This window comes from Danio aesculapii, chromosome 12 (genome assembly GCF_903798145.1).
Source record: "Danio aesculapii chromosome 12, fDanAes4.1, whole genome shotgun sequence".
In the NCBI taxonomy this organism is placed as follows: domain Eukaryota; kingdom Metazoa; phylum Chordata; class Actinopteri; order Cypriniformes; family Danionidae; genus Danio; species Danio aesculapii.
The window spans coordinates 4,374,094-4,396,973 of record NC_079446.1 but is presented as its reverse complement, the minus strand read 5'-3'; the positions used below and the strand labels follow the sequence as shown (position 1 = coordinate 4,396,973).

At 39.3% G+C, this 22,880-nt stretch overlaps 1 protein-coding gene across 5 annotated transcripts in view; it reads left to right on the top strand.

Moving 5' to 3' along the window:
• taok2b (TAO kinase 2b) overlaps nt 1-22,880 on the top strand; it is a 363,536-nt gene that overhangs the window by 30,970 nt on the left and 309,686 nt on the right. Inside the window, exons 12-19 of one of the 5 annotated variants that reach the window (XM_056469103.1) lie at nt 1,412-1,618; nt 2,077-2,436; nt 3,550-3,678; nt 3,757-3,960; nt 4,492-4,731; nt 13,232-13,444; nt 15,804-15,986; nt 17,545-22,345. In XM_056469103.1, the coding sequence (XP_056325078.1) occupies nt 1,412-1,618; nt 2,077-2,436; nt 3,550-3,678; nt 3,757-3,960; nt 4,492-4,731; nt 13,232-13,444; nt 15,804-15,986; nt 17,545-18,366 (2,358 nt within the window). In that variant the 3' untranslated portion in view covers nt 18,367-22,345. Of the gene's footprint in view, nt 1-1,396; nt 1,619-2,076; nt 2,437-3,549; nt 3,679-3,756; nt 3,961-4,491; nt 10,470-13,231; nt 13,445-15,803; nt 15,987-17,544; nt 22,346-22,880 lie in introns of those variants that run through there. The other 4 variants (XM_056469102.1, XR_008838611.1, XM_056469101.1 and 1 more) reach the window with 4 other exon arrangements.

Below are 22,880 nucleotides of genomic sequence, written 5' to 3'. Positions count from 1 at the left end.
CACCACCAGCCTGAACCGTTGATACAAGGCAGGATGGATCTATGCTTTCATGTTGACATCAAATTCTGACCTGACCATCAGCAGAAATTCTGTTGCAGCAGAAATGGAGACTCATCAGACCAGGCAACGTTTCTCCAATTTTTATTGTCCACTTTTGGTGAGCCTGTGTCAATTGTAGCCTCAGTTTCCTGTTCTTAGCTGACAGGAGTGGTACCCGGTGTGGTCTTCTGCTGCTGTAGTCCTTTTGCCTCAAGGTTGGATGTGTTGTGCATTCAGAGATGCTCTTCTGCAGACCTCGGTTGTAACGAGTGGTTATTTGAGTTACTGTTGCCTTTCTATCAACTGGAACCAGTCTGGCCATTCTCCTCTGACCTCTGGCATCAATAAGGCATTTGTGCCCACAGAACTGCCGCTCACTGGATTTTTCTCTTTTTCGGACCATTCTCTGTAAACCCTAGAGATGGTTGTGTGTGGAAATCCCAGTAGATCAGCAGTTTCTGAAATACTCAGACCAGCCCGTCTGGCACCAACAACCATGCCACGTTCAAAGTCACTTAAATCCCCTTTCTTCCCCATTCTGATGCTCTGTTTGAACTGCAGCAGATCATCTTGACCATGTCTACATGCCTAAATGGATTGAGTTGCTGCCATGTGATTGGCTGATTAGAAATTTGTGTTAACGAGCAGTTGAACAGGCCTAATGTATCCTAATAAAGTGGCCGGTGAGTGTATGTAAATACAAGACAGAATAAGTTTTACTTCATTTATACAACGATTTACGAGTTACGACGATGTAACAAAATTTCATAATTACATTTTGCCAAAAGTTATTTGAAATATTGAAGTAAATATTTGCATTTACTATGCTTTATATAGTTAAAGACAAAATTATTGACCCTCCTGTGAATTTTTTTTGTTCTTCATGAAATATTTTCCAAGTGATGTTTAACAGAGCAAGGACATATTTTCACAGTATTTCCTTTTAATATTTTTTCTTCTAAAGAAATAATAGTGATGCATAAATGCGTATTTTATTTATTTATTTTTATCATTTTGAGGTCTATATTATTTTTATATTATATAATATACAATATATATATATATTTTTTGTTGTCTACAGAACAAACCACTGTTATACAATGACTTGCCGAATTACCCTAACTTGGTTAATTAATTAATTAAGCCTTTAAATGTCACTTTAAGCTGAATACTGGTATCTTGAAAAATATCTAGTAAAATTTTATGGACTGTCATCATGACAAAGATTAAATAAATCAGTTATTAGAAATTAGTTTTTAAAACTATTATGTTTAGAAATGTCCTGAAACAAAATCTCTCTGTTAAACAGAAATTAAGAAATGAATGTAAATGAGCAGTCAATTTTATTTAGAAACAGTCTTGTGTGTTTCAGGATGTGGAGCAGTACATGTTGCGAACGGGCACGGTGAATAGCATGGAGAGCTCGCATTCTTTGCCATCCATGTCTATCAGTGCCAGCTCGCAGAGTTCATCGGTGAACAGCCTCGCCGATGGTTCCGATGACAGTGGAGAGATGGCTATGATGCAGGAGGGCGAACACACAGTGACCTCCAACAGCTCTGTGCTGCACAAACCACTGGTACGTGTTAATGGCTTTGTTTGAGCGTGTATATGAGAGATCACACGTACAGATTTAGATTTAGACTACACGTTTAGACATTTTTTTGTATCAAAAGTCAGTGATTCCCTGAATTTAAATTACATGTAAAATAAATACATTATGTTGCAATGTGTTGTAATTCTGTTTTCTGAAAGGATAAAAGGACATTAAATGATCTGACATGTTTTTATTAGGCTTTTCCTGTTGGAAATGTCCCACGTCACACACAAACTTAATACAACTCTGAATTACCGCTATTCATTTTCAATGAAATGGAAGGAACGTTTTCCCCACTCCGACTCCACCTCCCTGGCCACTCTCCCCACTATGACACGAAGCCAACCAAGTCTATCAGAATCAGCCATGAATATTCCAGATCAGTGCATCACGATTGTTTCTTATTCTTCCTTCATTTGTGCCTCTCTGTCCTTGCACAGAATCATGACAACATCTATGACGACCCCTACCAGCCGGAGATGGACTCCCAGCAGCAGGGCCCATCCGGGGGCCGCAGACGCAGAGGACGGGACCACTTTGCCACCATCCGCACGGCCTCTTTGGTGACCCGTCAGATCCAGGAGCACGAGCAGGGCTCAGCGCTGAGAGAGCAGATGTCTGGATACAAGCGCATGAGGAGGCAGCATCAGAAGCAGCTGATGGCGCTGGAGAACAAGCTGAAGGCTGAGATGGACGAACATCAGCTCAGGCTCGATAAAGAGCTGGAGACACAGAGAAACAACTTCGGCAGCGAAGCAGACAAGCTCAGCAAGAAGCACCAGGCCATTCTGGAGAAAGAGGTGAGTTGTGGGAAACGTGCTTCATGGATCCTGTTTTTCATTCGTTCCTGAATGACATTGTTGATTCATTCATGATGACAGACACAAGCTTCTAGTGTATCCCCTACCATTGTATTAAGTAGATTCAAATAAATTGACCTCTTATGGGGCGTTCATACCAGTTTCCGGTTTACATAAATCGGTCCTGGTATTCGTGAATAATTAGATGCATGAACATTGAGTTTACTCGCTTCATTCTTGCTTCAATTTCACTTCACGATAGATGCGGATTTGCATCATTATAGGGTTATCTGTCTGCCCAGTGACTCCAGTTATGTTGTAAATGGCTAACATGGTTTTTATCGAGAGATTAGTTGTGCTTTAGGAAGGCTGAAAAACATCATAGATTCGTTTGGCGCCGTGTCTGTGTCCATTAGATCCTTCAGAGGTGCACCTAGCTCTGTGAGTTCATCAACTCCTCTAGAAAGTTGTGCTTTAGGAAGGCTGAAAAACATCATAGATTTGTTTGGCGCCGTGTCTGTGTCCATTACATCCTTCAGAGGTGCACCTAGTTCTGAGAGTTCATCAACTCCTCTAGAAAGTTGTGCTTTTGGAAGGCTGAAAAACATCATAGATTCGTTTGGCGCCGTGTCTGTGTCCATTAGATGCTTCAGAGGTGCACCTAGCTCTGTGAGTTCATCAACTCCTCTAGAAAGTTGTGCTTTAGGAAGGCTGAAAAACATCATAGATTCGTTTGGCGCCGTGTCTGTGTCCATTAGATCCTTCAGAGGTGCACCTAGTTCTGAGACTTCCATCAACTACTCTAGAAGCTGCCGCCAGAGGACTGCCGCTTTCATCAACACTTTCGACTGAGCCGGTCCCAGTTTGTTTAGCTGTTGTCGTTAGTAGGATTTCCCCTCGGGACACCTGCAGATTCTTGGCCATAATCAGGCCCATACTAAAGCAATTCGCGCTGTTGTCGTTTGCCTGATTTACGTCATTCATGCTGCAGGATGTCTTAATTGCTTCTTGATGCTTCATCCGCGTCTGTTGTGAACATACCATTATAAAATGTAAATTGGAATTATAATCAATTTAAATTAAACTCTTCCTTATTCTTTTCTTACCCTTCAGACTAAAGCTGCTGTTACAGAAGAGAAGAAGTTTCAGCAGCATATCTTGGGCCAGCAGAAGAAGGAGTTGACCGGCTTGCTGGAGTCTCAGAAACGCCACTACAGGCAGCGAAAAGAGCAACTGAAAGAGGTAGATCAGCATCTGGTTTGGGTGATTGGCTGTGGCTTTGCTCAGATGTTGTGCTGAATATTTTCGCTCTACCTGCAGGAGCTCAATGAGAACCAGTCAACACCAAAACGAGAGAAGCAGGAGTGGCTTGTTCAACAGAAGGAGTGTCTCCAACAAGTCCAAGCAGAGGAAGAGGCAGGGTTACTGCGCAGGCAGAGGCAATACTATGAGCTGCAGGGTCGCCAGTATAAGAGGAAGATGCTGCTGTCGCGCCACAACTTGGAGCAAGACCTGCTCAGAGAGGTACTGAGTTAGTTGAAGACATGCATATATATATAACCTCAGCTGTGGTATTGAAGGTGGTGCGAGTGCTAGTTATTCATTTTCAACACCTACAAACCATGCCAATGCCGGGACTCAAATGTTCGCCATTTCGATCACAAATCCAAGTCTAATCATTAGGCCGCGGCTGCTAATAACTCACACCACCACCACTTTCCATTTAGAGCAGGGGTGTCCAACTCTTTTTCTGGAGATCTACCTGCAGAGTTCAGCTGCAACCTTGATTAAACACACCTGTCTTTAATTACCAAGTGCTCCTTCAATTCCTACTTAGTTGGTTTAGTTGTGTTTGATCAGGGTTTGAGCTAAACTCTGCAGGCAGGTAGATCTCCAGCAACATCGTTGGACACCCCTGATTTAGAGCTTTAAATGACGATAAAATCAGAGTAAATGCCAAGCACTCATTTATGCCTGACCTCTGTTGCGTGGTGAACATCTGACTAGCGTCCCTCATCTCTGCTTCCTTTCTTTCCTATACTTGTCCCAATTTAGGACCTGAACAAGAAACAGACATTGAAGGACCTGGAATGTGCCATGTTGCTCCGCCATCATGAGTCGACTCAGGAGCTGGAGTTCAGACAGCTGGCTCAGGTGCAGCGCACACGGGCTGACTTGATCCGCACGCAGCACCAGACCGAACTCACCAACCAGATGGAGTACAACAAACGCCGCGAGCAAGAGCTGCGGCAAAAGCACGCTGTTGAAGTCCGCCAGCAGCCCAAGAGCCTGAGAGTGAGTGACTCTGACATCACAGAGAATACCACAGAAGGGGAGGGGCTTGAAGTTGACAGGGAGGGGCTTGACATTGAAGGGATTGAGCCACAGGTTGAAGAGAAGAGGGATGGAGAAAAGATAGATGGGGATGAGATGCAGCCAGTCGGTGCTGTTGAAGAGACGTCTGAGCAAGAGAAGAAGGAAGTAGATGTTCTTGAGGAAAATGACACTGAAGAGAGGTTAACTGACCAATGTGATGTAATAGACAGTGAAGGAAAAGTGGAGCAGTTGGCAGAATCAGCTGACAATGTCAATGAAAGTTTAGATAAAATCAGAGATGAAGAGCAGGTTGAGGACAAAATTGATAGTGATCTTAGACAAGAAGAGGGTCTTCAGTGGGATGGCGAAAGCGAGTCAGAGTCTGAGGAAGAGGATAGAGGCGTGGCCGATGGCTGTCCGTCAGAGCTAATGTCCGCTACTTTTGAGCGCCGCCCTCTTGAACGGGACATAGATGAACTCTCGGAGTTCTACTTCCCGGATACATTAGAGGAGCTGGAGCCTCCACCGGTCTACATGCCTCCCTCCCCATCCTCCTCTTCCCAACCTTCCCTTCCCTCCCTCTTTTCTCACGCGATCTGCCTCGTTCTTTCACTGTCCGCTGCTGTGCAGCCATCCGTCCTTACACTTCTTTTACTTTCCATCTTCCTGCTTTCCTTGCGTCGTTCACCTCCGCTTCCATCACTTGCTTCAATCCTTCTTTCTGGTGAACTTGCCTTCCTGGCGCTCTTCTTTTCCTACTTATTCCTGCGCTCCTGCTGCTCTCTCTCATTTTCCACTTACCTCTTGCTAACATATTGGGGCTCAGGACTGTTCAGTTTGGCTTTGTCTTTAAGCTTGGGACTCTATTACGTCCCCATAGCCTTGATCTCTGCGTCTTTTCTCAGCTCGCCTTCCCTTTTCCTCACCCTCTACCTTATTGTGGTCTTGGTCGTCCGTCCAGCTAGGGTTTTCCTCCAGAACACCCCACGCAAACTCAATCGCCTATGGATGCGAGTTCTCTTCCGCTTGCCAAAGCCACTTTTCACTGTGTGCCAGTCTGTTCTGGGTGGCCTGACCGAGCGCAGCCTCTATGACATGTTCCCCAAAGCTGGACGCAATTGGGGTGGACGGCAGTCCAGGATCCCTGTGCCTTTAAAGAGCCTCCATACTGCGCAGTATCAGGCTAAAAGCAAACACTCTCTTCTGTTTGCGCGGATCCTCCTTATGGGGCGCAGGTTTGTCCGTAGACCTCTCGGCACTCTCACAGACCTGGCTAATTCCATGGTGCTGCATATAGCCAAACGTGTGCTGAAGGAACTGCCGCAGAATTACCTGAAACGCCTGCAGGAATTCGGATTGCTCCGTAGGGAGAAAGCCAGCAAGCTGCCGGTGCTCCTGCCTCGAGTGGTGCGGGAACACAGGCGGAGGATGAGGGAGAGGAGAGAAACCGAGAGGAGGAGACGTGTGGAGAGGGAACGCATGTACAGGGAGGAGGGCAGGTGGGAGAGTGTGTTGAGGAGAACCGCTTCAGGGAGGAGTTTGAAAGGAAAAATTGTGCCTTGGAGATAGCTTGAGACGGGAGAACGGAGGTATGTGAGCACGCACATGCCATGTTTCTTTCTGCTTTGATTTAGACTTCACAAGCACTCAGTTTTGTGACATTAAATCACAAGAGTGACTTCATCTTTAGGACGCATGAAGATATTTTTAAGACGCCTGATTATTTCCTGTCCCTCCAATGAAAATCCAAGTGGCTAAATTTTGAAGTTGATTAATGGTTCAATCCAAGTCTGGTGGAGATATTAAAGCACTCACTTGATGTCGATCTGTTTTATGATAGCTTTATTTGAATCTTGTAAAATTTTGTTTCCTTGATTTTCATTGAAGGGACAGGATTTTAGTATCCAACATCTTAAATAGTGTTTCACTCGAGCAGACTCTTAACGAGATGGTTCAACCAATAATGAAAATTTCAACTTCATTTACTCGCACTCCAGTTGTTTTAAAGAGTTATGAATTTCTTTCTTTTGTTAAGCACAAAACTCAACAAAAAAAAGTATTGTGAATCCTAGAAACCAGCAGCCATCGACATCCTTAGTAGAAGCAAAAAACAATATGGAAGTCAAAGGCTGCTGTTTTTATATATTCTTGAAAATCTTGTTTTTTTGTGTTCAGGAGAAAGAAACTCTGGACAAATAGACGATGAGTGAATGATGACAGAATTTTCATTTTTGAGTGAACGATCCCTTTAAAGCTGTTGGACAAAATGAGGGTTAGCAAAAGATGACAGTTTTTATTTTGGGTGAACTACCCCTTTAAGATTGTACTGTTTTTTTTATTTCAGCTCACTCATTCACAGCCGGTTGCCAGTGAATGGAAAGCTTTAGTCGATTATTGTGCTTTTTGTAAAAGTTTCTGGGTTTTATTATCATTATTATTATTTTTACTTTGTTATATTCTCAAATAGCAAGAGCTATAAGTGTTATGGTGATTTTTGAAGCCATGTCTGTGCAATCTTAATTGATTTTATATTGTTTTAAGGGGGTCTTAATTTCTACAATGCAATTATATTTTATTGCGAAACCAAAGTGGATCTTGGTAAAAAAATAACCACCACCACCATAGGCCTTTCAGTCAAGCCATGCATGTTTAATGCAAAATAATTTTCTACACCTACTGTGAATGTGGATTATAATACAGTGCTTTACACTATAGATCTGCCCAAAAAATGCAACACTACAAGCTTATTCAACCAAAAGTGCAATAGAAGTTTAAATATAAAGCGCCAACTGTTTTACCCACTTCAAAAACATCCTCATTAAAATACTCAGTTAATCAAGGCTCCACATTTTCTCGATCAGTGTTTTGAATCATTTCAGACTCTTCAGAACCACTAAAAGCAGCTAAAATATGTATTCAGAGTCCTTTCACTGGAGGTTTAGGAGGCAAGACCTTGTAAATGACATTCAAATGCTTGAATTATATAGAAAAGCTAATCTGTGTCCTTGCCAAAATGCTCAAATATACATCATCAGACGGATGAGCCATCCTAAATGCTGTTTATTCAGATCTGCCACTTTAGCAGTGAACTTTACTGAATGTTGATGTTAATTTGAACCTGAATCTCATAACTTTAGACTGGAGATGTGAGTGATCTGTTATTAATTCAGTATATAATATATACAGTTTTATAGAGAAAAAAAAAGTTAAACAGGATCCTGCTATTTTCCTGTTGTATTACTACATATGAGGGTGATTAAAATCATATACGTTTGTATTTTAGGGCCTAATTTAATTTTACTCTGCAGTATACACACAACTGTTTGTGGCCTGGTGAATTTGGGTTCGTCTGTACTGTATTTAGAAGAATGTGTTATTGCACTAGAGGCAATGGTCTGATCATATTTACCATGTAAACAAGTGTTTCGGTCATATCCTTATGAAGTGAGGCTTAGCCTGTTTAGATGAAGCAGTTATTCGAAACTTTTGGTGCCGTTTAACGATTAATCACAACTAATCGCATACAAAATACAAGTTTGCGTTTATGTAACTTTGTGTGTACTGTGCATATTTATTATGTATATATGAATTCACACAAATATCTGTATATATGTATAGTTATAGAAATAGTTTGTAATGTATTTTTTCACAGTTACATTTAAATATTATTATACACTGTAAAAAGCAATGCGTTGACCCTACTTAATGAAGTGGGTAAACCCATTGCTTTTAAAACAAATAGTTGGCTTAATATAGAGAGTAAACCGATTCCTTTCAAAGTGATTAGTTGACTTGATAAAATGAGTAGACCCATTGCTTTTTATAGCAATTAGTTGACTTAAAGTGAGTAAGCCCATTGATTTTAAAGCGATTAGTTGACTCAATTTCCTAATGCAAGTAAACCTGTTGATTTTAAAGTGATTAGTTGACTTAATAAAGTGAGTAAACCCATTGCTTTTAAAGCGATTATCTGACTCAATAAAATGAGTAAACCCATTACATTAAAAGCGATTAGTTGACTCGACTTAATAGCGAGCAAATCCATCGCTTTCAAAAGCGATTAGTTGACTCAACTTAATAGAGTAGACCCATTGATTTTAAAATGATTAGTTTTCTCAACTAAACAAAGTAAACCCATTGATTTTAAAGGGATTAGTTGACTTGACTAAAAGTGAGCAAACCCATTGATTTTAAAATGATTAGTTGACTTGACTAAATACAGTGAGCAAACCCATTGCTTTTAAAGCGATTGGTTGACTTAATAAAGTGAGTAAACTTATTAATTTTAAAGCGGTAAGTTTACTTAAAGTGACTACAGCCATTGCTTTTAAAGCGATTAGTTGACCTACTAAATAAAGTGAGCAATCCCATTGTTTTTAAAGCGATTAGTTGACTTTACTTATTAAAGTAGGTACACCCATTTATTTTTAAAGCGATTAGTTGACTTGACTTAATAAAGTGAATAAACCGATTGCTTCTAAAGTTGACAAGTTGACTTTTTAATAGTGAGTAAATCTATTGCTCTTTAAAGCAATTATTTGACTTAATAAAGTGAGTAAACCCATTGATTTTTAAAGCGATTAGTTGACTCTGCTTAATATATTGAGTACAGCCATTGCTTTTAAAGCGATTAGTTGACTTAATAAAGTGAGTAAAGCCCTTGAATTTAAAGTGAATAATTGACTTAATAAAGTAAGTAAACCCATTGCTTTTAAAGCGATTAGTTGACGTTACCTTAAAAAGTGAGTAAAAGCATTGCTATTGAAACAATTAGCTGACTTTAAAAGTAAACCCATTGCCTTAAAATTAAGTAAATGAACTGTGCGTAATTAAATCTACATCTCCAAGTTACAAGTTTACTGACATTTTAAGAGTAAATAATTGCTTTCAATTGTTTATAATGTAAATGTAAATAATATATACATGTATGTGTGTGTATTTATGTATACATAATAGACACAGTACACGCGCATGTATCATGTAAATACAAACTTTCATTTTGTACTCTGTCACGTTTAATTGTTAAACGGCATTAAAGAATTTCATAGTTAGCTCTTTTTCTTTTTTTTTTAAGTGTTAGCATGGCACTGTTGTTTTATATTTATTAGTACTGTATTTCAGCATATCATAGGCTGTAATAAAAAGCCATTATGACAATCATCCTAATGTAAGAAAGAAATGCAAATTAACAACCAAAGATTTAACAATGTAAGGAATGAAGAGGTTAATGTTGGGATTGATAAATGTAGCTTGCGCCGCTCACAAAGTGCCTTTATTTTAAATGCTCTAAAAAAAACACACCAAATATTAAAGTCTTTATAGAAATCTTAAGGTTATCAAAGGGACCATTTGTGAACAAAATGGGACTCAAGTAATAAGGAAATGCAATATATTTAAATTTCTTAAGCCATATTTGTTCACGTTATTGGCAAATTCACAATTTTGATTTACATTTATTTTTATGTATTATTTTATTTTTATTTTGTTACTCGTTTACAAATGCTGTGCTCCCTTTTTTCCTTCTTTTTTTTTTACCCAAATCACAGATTCTGTCTTAATTATTCGAGGAATGTTTGTGTTATTTTATGTTGTTGTTGCACCGTCTGTTTCAAGGCCGTTGTGTGTGCATTTCATCCTCATTTTGTGTTTGTGCATGAATGGATGTTTATTCAAAGAGTTCTGTTTTATGCTTCTGAAATAAATTTTCTTTAATACAATCATTGTCCTTTGGTTTGATTTGGATTTTTTTATGCTTTTGTATTATAATTCATGTCAGTTTTATGTTTTCCATTCATGTGTTCCATAATGCTACAGCTTTATTTTACTTTTGTTTGTTATTACTTCTGATCATGTATGTTTAATTGAGGGCAGTTTCTCTGACAAACTGTTATTTACATTTACATTACATTTATAGGTTTATATTCGTTTACATGACAAAGACCGCCAGTAAACACAACATATTCAAGATTTTGAATGTTCAGATTTTTGAGTTAGATGCTAATGGTCTAATCCAATTCAATGATCTATGCTAAGCTAAGCTAAAAGTGCTCATTCCAGACCTGGAGATTGGCTGAATGGTTTCAGAAATCGTCACCTTGGAATTATAAGGTTCTATCTGCGTTCTGAATGTTTTGAGATATTGAGCTTCAAAGTTTTTGCATTCCATAGCAAACACTATGTGTGCAACATTTGTTTTTTAAATAAAAAGTCTTAAAATGTAAACAACTTATAAAAAAAAACATCTCATAATGTAAATAAGTTGTCATTTAATAAGTATATGTCTAACTCAATTTTGACAAATGTCAGAGAGAACCTTATAATTCTAAGGTGACGTAATGGTAAAACTCTAGGGGTTCTATTTTAACGATCTAGGCGCAAAGTCTAAAGCACATGATGCAAAGGCATTAAGGGCGTGTCCGAATCCACTTTTGCTATTTTAAGGACTGAAAAATATGCTCTGCGCCATAGCGCATGGTCTAACAGGGTTGTGCTTATCCTCTTAATGAGTTATAGGTGTGTTTTGAGCATAACGTGCATTAAACCAATCAGAGTCTCATCTCACATTCCCTTAAAGAGTCAGTTGTGTTGCGCCATGGTGTATTCACTATTTACTTGGCGGACTTTGTGAATAGAAAAACTGAACCGAGAAAAAAGTTCAACAGATCATCTGCAGCACACGGATAAAGAACGAATCTCCTCCAATCAGCCTCTTTACTTTCTTTTTACTCTTTACTCCTTTACTTTCGTGGAGTAAGGAAACGGTGGAAACTCACTCCACTGAAGACATCCATTAGCCCACATGTTTAATTTTGTTTGTTAAATGTAAAGATTTATCTCAAAACTATTTCTAAATTCAGTCTAATTTCCAGAAAAGGAATAAATGAACAATAATAATGAAGTGTGGTCAGAAAACTTATGCCCCAAATGGTGATGCATACCTCTCCAAAACCCGATAGGTGGACAAATCTGAACTTGTTTTTATTAAAACAAATATAAATATGCAAATAATAAATAATACTGCTAATAATAATAATATTATACAACTGCAAATTGTCATAAATGAACTGACAAAAAGCACCCAGACATGAAGAAGGCATGGAGGTAGTGGTTTTATATGTAGAAAGTAATCATTTTTCAAACATTTTAATCCTAAAGACCTGCATAGGCCCATAACTAACATGCTCTGCACTGGACCCTGCTTTCAGTTGGTCAATGGCGCAGTCTATTTCAGTTCTTGAGAATAGCACCACACCAAAAATGCGCATTAACACACCTCTAATTTAGACCAGCACACCAATGAGTCCACAAAGGGGTGCAAATGGATTTGCCATTTAAACATCGTGGTGCAAAACGTGAAAATTAGAGTTGCGCTGGTCTGAAAATAGCAGCAAATCGCACCATACACGTCTTGCATCTTGTTGCTCTGGGTGCATGATAGGGCCCTGTGGGTGTTGTAAAATGACCCTATATCCAAAACAAGTGAAGTGTTCTTTTAACTTGCCCATTTTAACCAACCATTGACTCTCAGTGTATTCATTTTTCAATATTGTAAAATCCCAGCCAAATGATTGTCTTGGTTAAGAGAATTAGTTTAGTGTTAGGTCAGTAATTAATCTGTATAAAAATGGTATCTCATTCTGCTGAGAAGGTGTATTTACAGATTCAGATATTGTTTCACGTTCCACAATATGGTGCTACATAAATGTATGTTATGTGTCATGTTGAGTGTGTTAAAGTTTAGTTGGTTTCTAGTTTCCTTTTGATTCATCTTAGGTCAGACAGAAAATAATAACGCTGTAAATACAGTGTAAATATGATCGATGCGTAGTGTATACGTAATCAAAAACACCATAAAACCACAGACTATATTAATCTACCTAACAAGAAAGTAAATAAATCACAATTATATAAATAATTAAAAAGATAATACAGTTATAGAATTAATACAGTCAGAATTATTAGCCCCCCTGTTTATTTTTCCCCCAATTTCTGTTTAACCGAGAGCAGATTATTTCAACACATTTCTAAACATAATAGTTATACTAACTCATCTCTAATAACTGATATATTTTATCTTTGCCATGATGACAGTACATAATATTTGACTAGATATTTTTCAAGACACTTCTAACTAAGTCTAACTAGGTTAACTAGGCAGGTTAGGGGTAATTAGGCAAGTTATTTGTAATGATGGTTTGTTCTGAAGACTATCTGAAAAAAATATATAGCTTAAAGGGGCTAATAATTTTGGCCTTAAAATGGTTCATACTGCTATTTAGTACAACTCTTAGCGGTAAATGTTACTGAATATGGGTCCAGACCAAAACAAAAAACGAGATCTGACTGTGAATACATCTTCAAAAAGTATTTTATAGCCAATAACAGCACCATCATCATGTTGTGGCACATCTGTCCTCCCTCCTCCACTCTTCCCCATCCATTTCTTTGCAAATAACTGTCCCCTTTTTCATTCCCGTAGTCTAAAGAGCTGCAGATTAAGCGTCAGTTCCAGGACACGTGTAAGATCCAAACGCGTCAGTATAAAGCTCTGAGGAACCACTTGCTGGAGAACACGCCCAAGTCTGACCACAAGGCCGTGCTGAAGCGTCTGAAGGATGAGCAGACCCGCAAACTGGCTATCCTGGCCGAGCAGTACGACCACTCCATCAACGACATGCTGTCCACACAGGCTGTGAGTAAGGCAAGGACACAGCAATCACAGTTTCCATCCCACTGACCAACCAAATCCCCCACTCAAACCCACACCATCAGTGACACATTCACAGACACTACATGGTAAGGTCTATATATACAATTGAATCCAAAATTATTAGCCCTCCCTGAATATATATCCCCCCAATTTCTGTAATATTTGACTAGATATTTTTGAAGATAGTATTCAGTGGCATTTAAAGGCTTAATTAGGTTAACAAGTCAAGTCATTGTATAACAGTAGTTTGTTCTGTAGACAATCAAATATTGCTTAAAAGGGCTAATAATATTGTCCTTAAAACGTTTAAAAAAAATTAAAAACTGCTTATTTTTTAGCAATAAATAAAACAAATAAGACTTTTTCCAGAAGAAAAAATATTATAGGAAATACTGTGAAAAATTCCTTCCTCTGTTAAACATCATTTAGGAAATATTTGAAAAAGAAATTCACAGGAGGGCGAATAATTTTGACTTCATCTCTGTGTATTTATACAGTGGGTGAAGTATGTATTGAATCTGTGGACGGTTTTTGCTATTTCTGTGCAGAATTATGCTGAATGAATTTGGGAGTATAGTAACTTAAAACTGAAAACATGAAATAAAAAATTAAGACTAACTTTAAGGTTTACCATGCAGTATAAGACTCTTATATAATATATCTACTAAAAGACACTACTACTTTACAAACTGCATTGTAAAAAAAAACATGCAACCGTTTGCATATTAGTTAACAAAATAATCTAAAACTGAATAAATAAATAAATATATATATATATATGTGTGTATGTATATATATATATATGTGTGTATGTATATATATATGTGTGTATGTATATATATATGTGTGTATGTATATATATATGTATATGTGTATGTATATATATATATGTGTATGTATATATATATATATGTGTATGTATATATATATATGTGTATGTATATATATATATGTGTATGTGTATGTATATATATATGTATATGTGTATGTATATATATATATGTATATGTGTATGTGTATGTGTATATATATATATATATATATATATATATATATATATATTACATACATAGATTACATACATAGATTACATACATTAACATGAGTAATTAAATATTCAACGATGGGCTAAAAAAGTGCAGACAACTTTTGTTTTTTTCACCTAAATTTTATTTTTGGTTTGTTTTGGTTTACTTGTATGGATTGGTTTGTGGTTTTACCAAAATCTGGAACAATTTCATGTCAGAAGCACCTTTAGAAATATACACTCACCGGCCACTCTATTAGGTACACCTTATGGTACCGGGTTAGACGCATTTTTGCCTTCAGAACTGCCTTAATCCTTCGTGGCATAGATTCAACAAGGTACTGGAAATATTCCTCAGAGATTTTGCTCCATATTGACATGATAGCATCACACAGTTGCTGCAGATTTGTCGGCTGCACATCCAAGATCCGATTGGATTGAGATCTGGTGACTGTGGAGGCCATTTGAGTACAGTGAACTCATTGTCATGTTCAAGAAACCAGTCTGAGATGATTCGCGCTTTATGACATGGTGTGTTATCCTGCTGGAAGTAGCCATCAGAAGATGGGTACACTGTGGTCATTAAGGGATGGACATGGTCAGAAACAATACTTAAGTAGGCTGTGGCGTTGACATGATGCTCAGTTGGTACTTATGAGCCCAAAGTGTGCCAAGAAATATCCCCTACACCATTACACCACCACTACCAGCCTGAACCGTTGATACAAGGCAGGATGGATCCATGCTTTCATGTTGTTGACGCCAAATTTTGACCCGAACATCTGAATGTCGCAGCAGAAATCGAGACTCATCAGATCAGGCAACGTATCTCCAATCTTCTATTGTCCAATTTTGGTGAGCCAGTGCCAATTGAAGCACTCACAGAACTGACGCTCACTGGCCATTTTCTCTTTTTCTGACCATTCTCTGTAAACCCTAGATGGTTGTGCGTGAAAATCCCAGTAGATCAGCAGTTTCTGAAATACTTAGACCAGCCCGTCTGGCACCAACCATGCCACCTTCAAAGTCACTTAAATCACCTTTCATCCCCATTCTGATGCTCAGTTTGAACTGCAGCAGATCGTAAATGCATACCATAATGCATTGAGTTGCTGCCATGTGATTGGCTGATTAGAAATTTGCATTAACGAGCAGTTGGACAGGTGTACCTAATAAAGTGCCTGGTGTGTGTATTTGCCAGGGCAAGTTACTGAGTCAACACTTACTTTACCTGCTGTATACGCCACCCTACAGTACATCTGCTTTCCCCTGCAGCACTGACTGTCTCTACTGTTTTCTGCTGTTTGCCTGCAGCTGCGACTGGACGAGACGCAGGAGGCTGAGTATCAGGTGCTGAGGATGCAGCTGCAGCAGGAGCTGGAGCTGCTGAATGCGTACCAGAGCAAGATCAAGATGCACACAGACACTCAACATGAGAGGGAGGGCAAAGACCTGGAGCAGAGAGTGTCCATCCGCAGAGCTCTTCTGGAACAGCGGGTAAAGGCACATGTGGACATAGAAACTAAAGCAATGGGGTATATGCAAGAGAACTTTTCATTTTCAGTAAGCCAGCTCAAGCGCTTCTAGTGAACTGTCATTCCATTAGAAAATCACAGCGTTTTAAGATCTAGTTTCTTTAAAAGTCAGTGATCTTCAGTACAGTAAAGTGGGTGTCAGACCGGGCTAGAAGCACTGAATTAAATCCCATTGTTCCACGGCATGTCTTTAAAATATGTAAAGTTATTTTACCACAGTATTTTCAATGGAGATTCTGTGCTCATTTTATGCTTGAACAACTAAATAAATTCTATTTAACTGAGTATATTTAAATTAAATTACATTAGCGATGCTGTAAAAGGAACATTATGAAATCTAAAATAGTCACATTAATCATTAGTGGCTGAAAAACACTTGCTGTGCATATAGCCCACTGGTTACGCATCAACTGGCAACGCGCAACAGTGTCTTACAAAAGTGCACAAAAAAGTGTAATACAGGGTGGGCCATTTATATTGATACACCTTAATAAAATGGGAATGGTTGGTAATATTAACGTCCTGTTTGTGGCACATTAGTAAATGTGAGGGGGCTCATGAAAAAATAAAGTTACGTTGAAACCAAGCACACCATTGTTTTTCTTGTGAAACTCCCAATAAGTTTGATGTGTCACATGACCATCTTCCTATTGAAAAAAAACAAAAGTTGGATCCAAGATGGCTGACTTCAAAATGGCCACCATGTTCACCACCCATCTTGAAAAGTTTGCCCCCTCACATATACTATTGTGTCACAAACAGGATGTTAATATCACCAACCATTTCCATTTTATTAAGGTGTATCCATATAAATGGCCCACCCTGTAGTATAAGATGTATCTGTTATCTAACCATAAGATATAAAACGTTAGTCTTTAACAATCAGGGTATCTTCCATCGTTCCATATCCGTTTTCAAACAAAAAAAGGAAAAACCGGCCGTTTTTCAATTTTTCGTTTGCTCAAAAAAACGTAAAAAAAAGATTTTGGCTTGATTTTCGTTTTTTTAATTTAGGGTAGGAAAACGGACAAACGACTTTACATTTTTATTTAATTTATGTATACGCAATGAATGTAAGTCTGATAACCGATCAAATGAGAGAATATGTAAACTTGCATATATAATTAAATACTTATAATTAATAGCCTGGGTGCTGGTCCGCAGAGGGCTACGTCATGAGCTCAGATTTGGTTGACCAATCAGAGGGAAATGGGCATTTCAACACCGCCTACTTGTGTATAATAAAATTTTAAGTTGTTTATCCGTTTTCCTACCCTAAATAAAAAAACGAAAATGGAGCCAAAATCTCGTTTTTTTTGTGAGCAAGCGAAAAAACTAAATCAGTCGTTTTCATTTTTTGTTTGAACACGTAAATGGAATGGACGGAAAACCCTGATTTTTAACGTTAGCAAAAACGTAATCTTCATTTTTATCTAACTATATGCGACTGCAAATTTTTTGGGTCACTACCCACCAGTTGAGGACCACTCTCATAAACATGCTGACATCTGTTTCTCCAGATCGAGGAGGAGATGCTCTCCCTGCAGAACGAGCGTTCGGAGCGCATCCGTTCCCTCCTGGAGCGGCAGGCGTCCGAAATCGAGGCCTTTGACTCAGAGAGCCTCCGCTTGGGCTTCAGCAGTCTGGCTCTGACAGGCATCCCCTCTGAGGCTCACCCCAAGCAAGGCTACCCGTCCAGCCAGACGCCTCGTCCGTCTGGCCACTGGAGTCATGGCGGCGGGCCGCACCCTCACCCCCGCAGGGGTCCCAGCAGAGCCGAGTCCACCTCCTCGTCCTCGGTCTCCCACGCTTTGGGATTAGCGCGAGACGGCCCTCTCCACCACTCTTCCCGCTCCTCCTCCTCATCTTCATCCTCCTCCTCATCCTCACATCACAACCGGCACCACCTTCCCCAGCACTACCATCACCAGAGCACGCCACAGCTGTACCGGGACAGAGAGCGGGATCGAGAGAGGGAGCGGGAGAAGGAGAAGGAGTGGGGCGGAGGCGGTAGCAGGGCGGACCACCCTCACCTCTTCCCCCATCACCTTCCCTCCCGCTCCTCCTCCCAATCCCTCGCTCTCCTCCCTCCCCCTCCTCCCGCACCCATGCTTTCTGCGTCCTCCGCCCAATCCTCAGGCTCCCAAGGAGTCTACGGAGGAGGCGGAGGAGGCCTGGTGGTGCGGGGGCCCAGTCTGATGGCGCTGAGGAACAGCCCGCAGCCCCTGCGCAGAACCGCGTCCGGCGGCCCGGGAGCCTCAGCTGGAGCAGACGGAGTCCTCAGCCGGAGCACTTCCGTCACCTCGCACATCTCCAATGGGTCACACCTCTCCTACTCTTAAGTCCATCGGAAAGCCAATTTTGTTGAATGGACCCTTTTCACAAGACGCGTTCACCACGGTCATCACAATCGTAAACCCTGTGCACATTTATACAGTTGAAGTCACAATTATTAGCCCTCCTTTTTCTTTTTCAAATATTTTCCAAACTGAGTAACAAAGAAGGAATTTTTTTGAGCAGAGAATTTTTCACAGTATTTCCTATAACATCTTTTTCTTCTGGAGAAAGTCTTTGTTTACCCAACCATGATGACTATCTGCTTCGGAGAAACCCAGATATGTGAAAGGGGTCCATTCGTCCGAGCTGTTTTACAATACTAGCGAGAGCACACTCTACTTAGTCCTATTGCTTCAGTTTTCCTACTTGTTGTTGTTGTTTTGTTTTTTGGTAATTGGAAAGCTGTAATCGGAACATCACCACTGCCTTTAAGACGTCTTAAAGGGATGCTGCGCAATGACGACTTCTTTTGTGTGACTGGGAGAATTGGGATACGTGCACACACGACAGTATGAACACCGAATGTTTAAAAAGTACTATGGGAATTGCTCCGATGCATGAGATTAATGTTGTAAATACAATAGTATCCATATGTTATCAGTCACATTTGAGTCGTAGTGACAAAATCTATGGCTGTCTCCGAAATTGCAAACTTCCCTACTGTCTACTTTATTTCGTGACCTTATTCTGCTGCTGTGCGAGACTTCGGAAGCATTAGCTATATTAGCTACTGGTAAATAATGGCATTTTCTGCGTTAAAAATCACATACACTACCTGACAAAAGTCTTGTGGTCGATCCCAGTTGTAAGAGCAACCAATAATAACTTCTAGTTGATCATTTGGAAAAGTGGCAGAAGGTAGATTTTCCTGATGAATCATCTGTTGAGCAGCATCCCAATCATCACAAATACTGCAGAAGACCTACTGGAACCCGCATGGACCCAAGATTCTGACAGAAATCAGTCAAGTTTGGTGAAGGAAAAATCATGGTTTGAGGTGTGCATGGGGGTGTGCAAGAGATCTGCAGAGTGGACCGCAACATCAACAGCCTGAGGTATCAAGACATTTGTGCTGCCCATTACATTATAAACCACAGGAGAGGGCAGATTCTTCAGCAGGATAGCGCTCCTTCTCATACTTCAGCCTCCACATCAAAGTTCCTGAAAGCAAAGAAGGTCAAGATGCTCCAGGATTGGCCAGCCCAGTCACCAGAGATGAACATTATTGAGCATGCCTTGGGTAAGATGGAGGAGCCATTGAAGATGAATCCAAAGTATCCTGATGAACTCTGGGAGTCCTGCAGGAACGCTTTCTTTGCCATTCCAGATGACTTTATCGTTGCAGAGATGTATGGATGCAGTCCTCTAAGCTCATGGGAGTCATACACAACTCTTTGTCCACTGCATCATGACTTTATATTCTATACTGTACATTATTTCTGATAAGTGACAAGACTTCTGTCTAAGCAAAATCAGATCTTACTGTCTTAATTAAATAATTCAAAATCAAGGCATGATCATATTTTATTTTGGTAAAATAAGCGTCATCTAGAGGCCTTTGCCTTTCATATAAGCCACGTCTGATACCAAAAGATCAACTAGAAGTCAAGTTATTATTTGTTGTTCCTAAAACTTAGATAGGCGACAAGACTTTTGTCAGGTAGTGTACAACACAAATATCATTTGGCAATATGAAGTGGGATCTGTTTTAGGACTGTTAAAGTCTTCTGAAGTTGCTGAGTCCTTTATTTCAGTATGTTGATGTACTTCCAACTAAAACTGAATATTGAGTTGGGGGCATGGCTTTCTTTTGACACCTCATTCCCTCATAAGAAACTAACTAAAAGTTCCGTGGCTAAGAATATTGTGACGTTAAACTGATGTCAATAGTAAAGGACCGCTACTCCAAACTCTGAAACAATGATCAAAATTTAATTGAAGATCACCGAAAACAAACGTTTCCACTGAACTATCTTGCGCAGATTAATTGTTCACCTTAAGAATAACAATGTGCGTTCGCATAATGAACATTGTAAATTGTGATTTCACGCAGACTTGAAAATGAATGGAAGCGGTTGACAATGGAAGCCTCGCACATTGAAGTTACGTAAAAAAATACAGTGGACATAGTAGGCGAACAATGTTTGAATTCAAAGTAATTCAATACCTGAATGATTGTTTGGAGATATTTCTGTCGATTTCCGCTTCAAATGGTCATTTTAATATCGAAGAATGACGAAGGATTTGTTTAACGACGCTTCGACAACATGATGAATGTATGTTCGCAATACACACGTTCTAACGCAATTCGTAAATTTTTGATTTAGTGGCTAAGTCGTATGAATCTCATTCGTACAATTATGTGCGATTTGCTCATCCCTCAATGATGGTTGGGTTTAGCGAAGTGGTTGGGTGCCACACCTCCTTTTTAAAATCATACTGAACTCGTACAAATTTGTACGAATTAGCCATTAAATTGGCAAAGCATAAAATACTTACGTTTCCTCGTGAGATCAGGCTGCACATTCACACTACACAGTACATACTTTTCGTAACGATGTTCCAGTAATTCAAGAGCAGTACCTACTTGGAGAGTATGCAATTTTGGACGCGGTCATACATTTCGAGTCATCTCCCACCAATTGGATCTTTTATTGTATAGATATATAAATATAAATATATAGTATCAAAAGTGTTGAAGCATTGTGTCCACAGTTTTCTATAGTAAATATTGACATTTTGATAAAATAGCGTTAACAGACCTAGACCTAACATGTAGTAACAGAATTCTGGAGTGGGTGATATATAACTCGCCGTGTTTGACGTCATTACGATTTCGTTTTTCCTTCAGATTTCTCATAGCATCTGGTTTTAAAGAATGTGAACTTTTCAAGAAAACGTGCTTCGTCGGGTCTAGTGTGTGTTATGGTTATTAATACATGAGTATTAATAATTGTTAATAGTCTGTGTGTATGCATTGGGTGAATGGGATGCATTCTGGTGACACTTTTGTACACAAACGCACCAAAAAAAAACACGATTTAAAGGAAAATCAGGCTTATTCGCTTGGGTAATCGTCCTTTAACTCAAACTCTAGACAATAAATACACACTTGATTGAATTACAACGGGTTGCAATCAGCTACCATTGGCGAGAACTGAACTGTATTGTTTTAAGCGATGAGAGATACTTACTGAAACTCTTCAGATTCGCACCAAGTACATCGTATGATGGAAAACTATAACAATGATCTTTGAGGGAAATGTGGTGGCTACTTTTAGCTGTATTTCTGTCTAGATCAAAGCAGAGCGCACAGTTATATATATATTTTACACATATGTATATATATATGTGTGTGTGTGTGTGTTGGGAGTGTTCTCTGATCATAAGAAGTGTATTTGACAATGAAGAGAGCATTTGAGGCTGTGTTTTTTTTTCCACAGAGGACCGCAAGAGGAACTCCGAAATCAAGCGAGAAACACCAGCTCTGATATCTCTCTGTATAACCTACTACTTTATGCTTGGTTTAAAGTAAAACAGTGCATGCAGAACTTCTAATGTATCGCGGATGATGTCGGATGTATCGTGTTTGGAGGGCCAATGAGACTGTACCATTGAATGGACTGACTTGTGAGATGTTACTTCATGATGCTGAATGTTTGAGCTCAAGCAAGTCGTCAGGCAGGTAGAAAATCTCGTCTGGATCGACGTTTGGTGGTAAAGGAGGCTCTCCTCGTTTGTTTGGGGTGAAGTGTGTAGGGATAGACGGACTCTAGTGCATCGGTCTATCATCTGTGTATGTGTGCGTGTTGACTGTGAAACAGGTTGTTGGGAGGTCAAAGTAGGGAGGTTTTGCTAAGAGGAAATTTTCAGTACATCTCGATCGAAACATTAATTATTGAAATAAAGCCGTTTCTGGCTTGAAGACAGAAAAAAACGTGAAAGAAAAATAAAGCGAAGCAATTTAAATGACAATAAATTGATATTAACGTGAATTGTCTCGTTTTGTCTTTATTTTTGTACTTTTCTTCATGGACAAGTGGAACCATTGCTCCTTAAAGGCTTTACACTCACAAATCTCTAAACATCACGATCAGACATTGATGTCAGGCATCAATAACAAATCCGTGAAAAATCCTCTATGCGTCATTGCGACGTGCCCTTTAAGAGCTCGAGCTGTTAATGCGTGTTTAGTCCAGTCCATTAGATACTAATACACAAAGTGTAATAATGTATATTCAGTTATGTACCTTCAGAGAAAATTTTTAAATACATATTAGACTGGTTAAAAAAAGCAATAAGATTTTCAAGAGTTTTATTTCTATATTTTGTTTATGTTTATATATTTTTATTTCATCACATACATGGCATACACAATGACCGGCCACTTTATTAGGTACACCTGTCCAACAGACTTCTAATGAGCCAATCACGTGGCAGCAACTCAATGCATTTAGGCGTGTAGACATGGTCAAGACGATCTGCTGCAGTTCAAACTGAGCATCAGAATGGGGAAGAA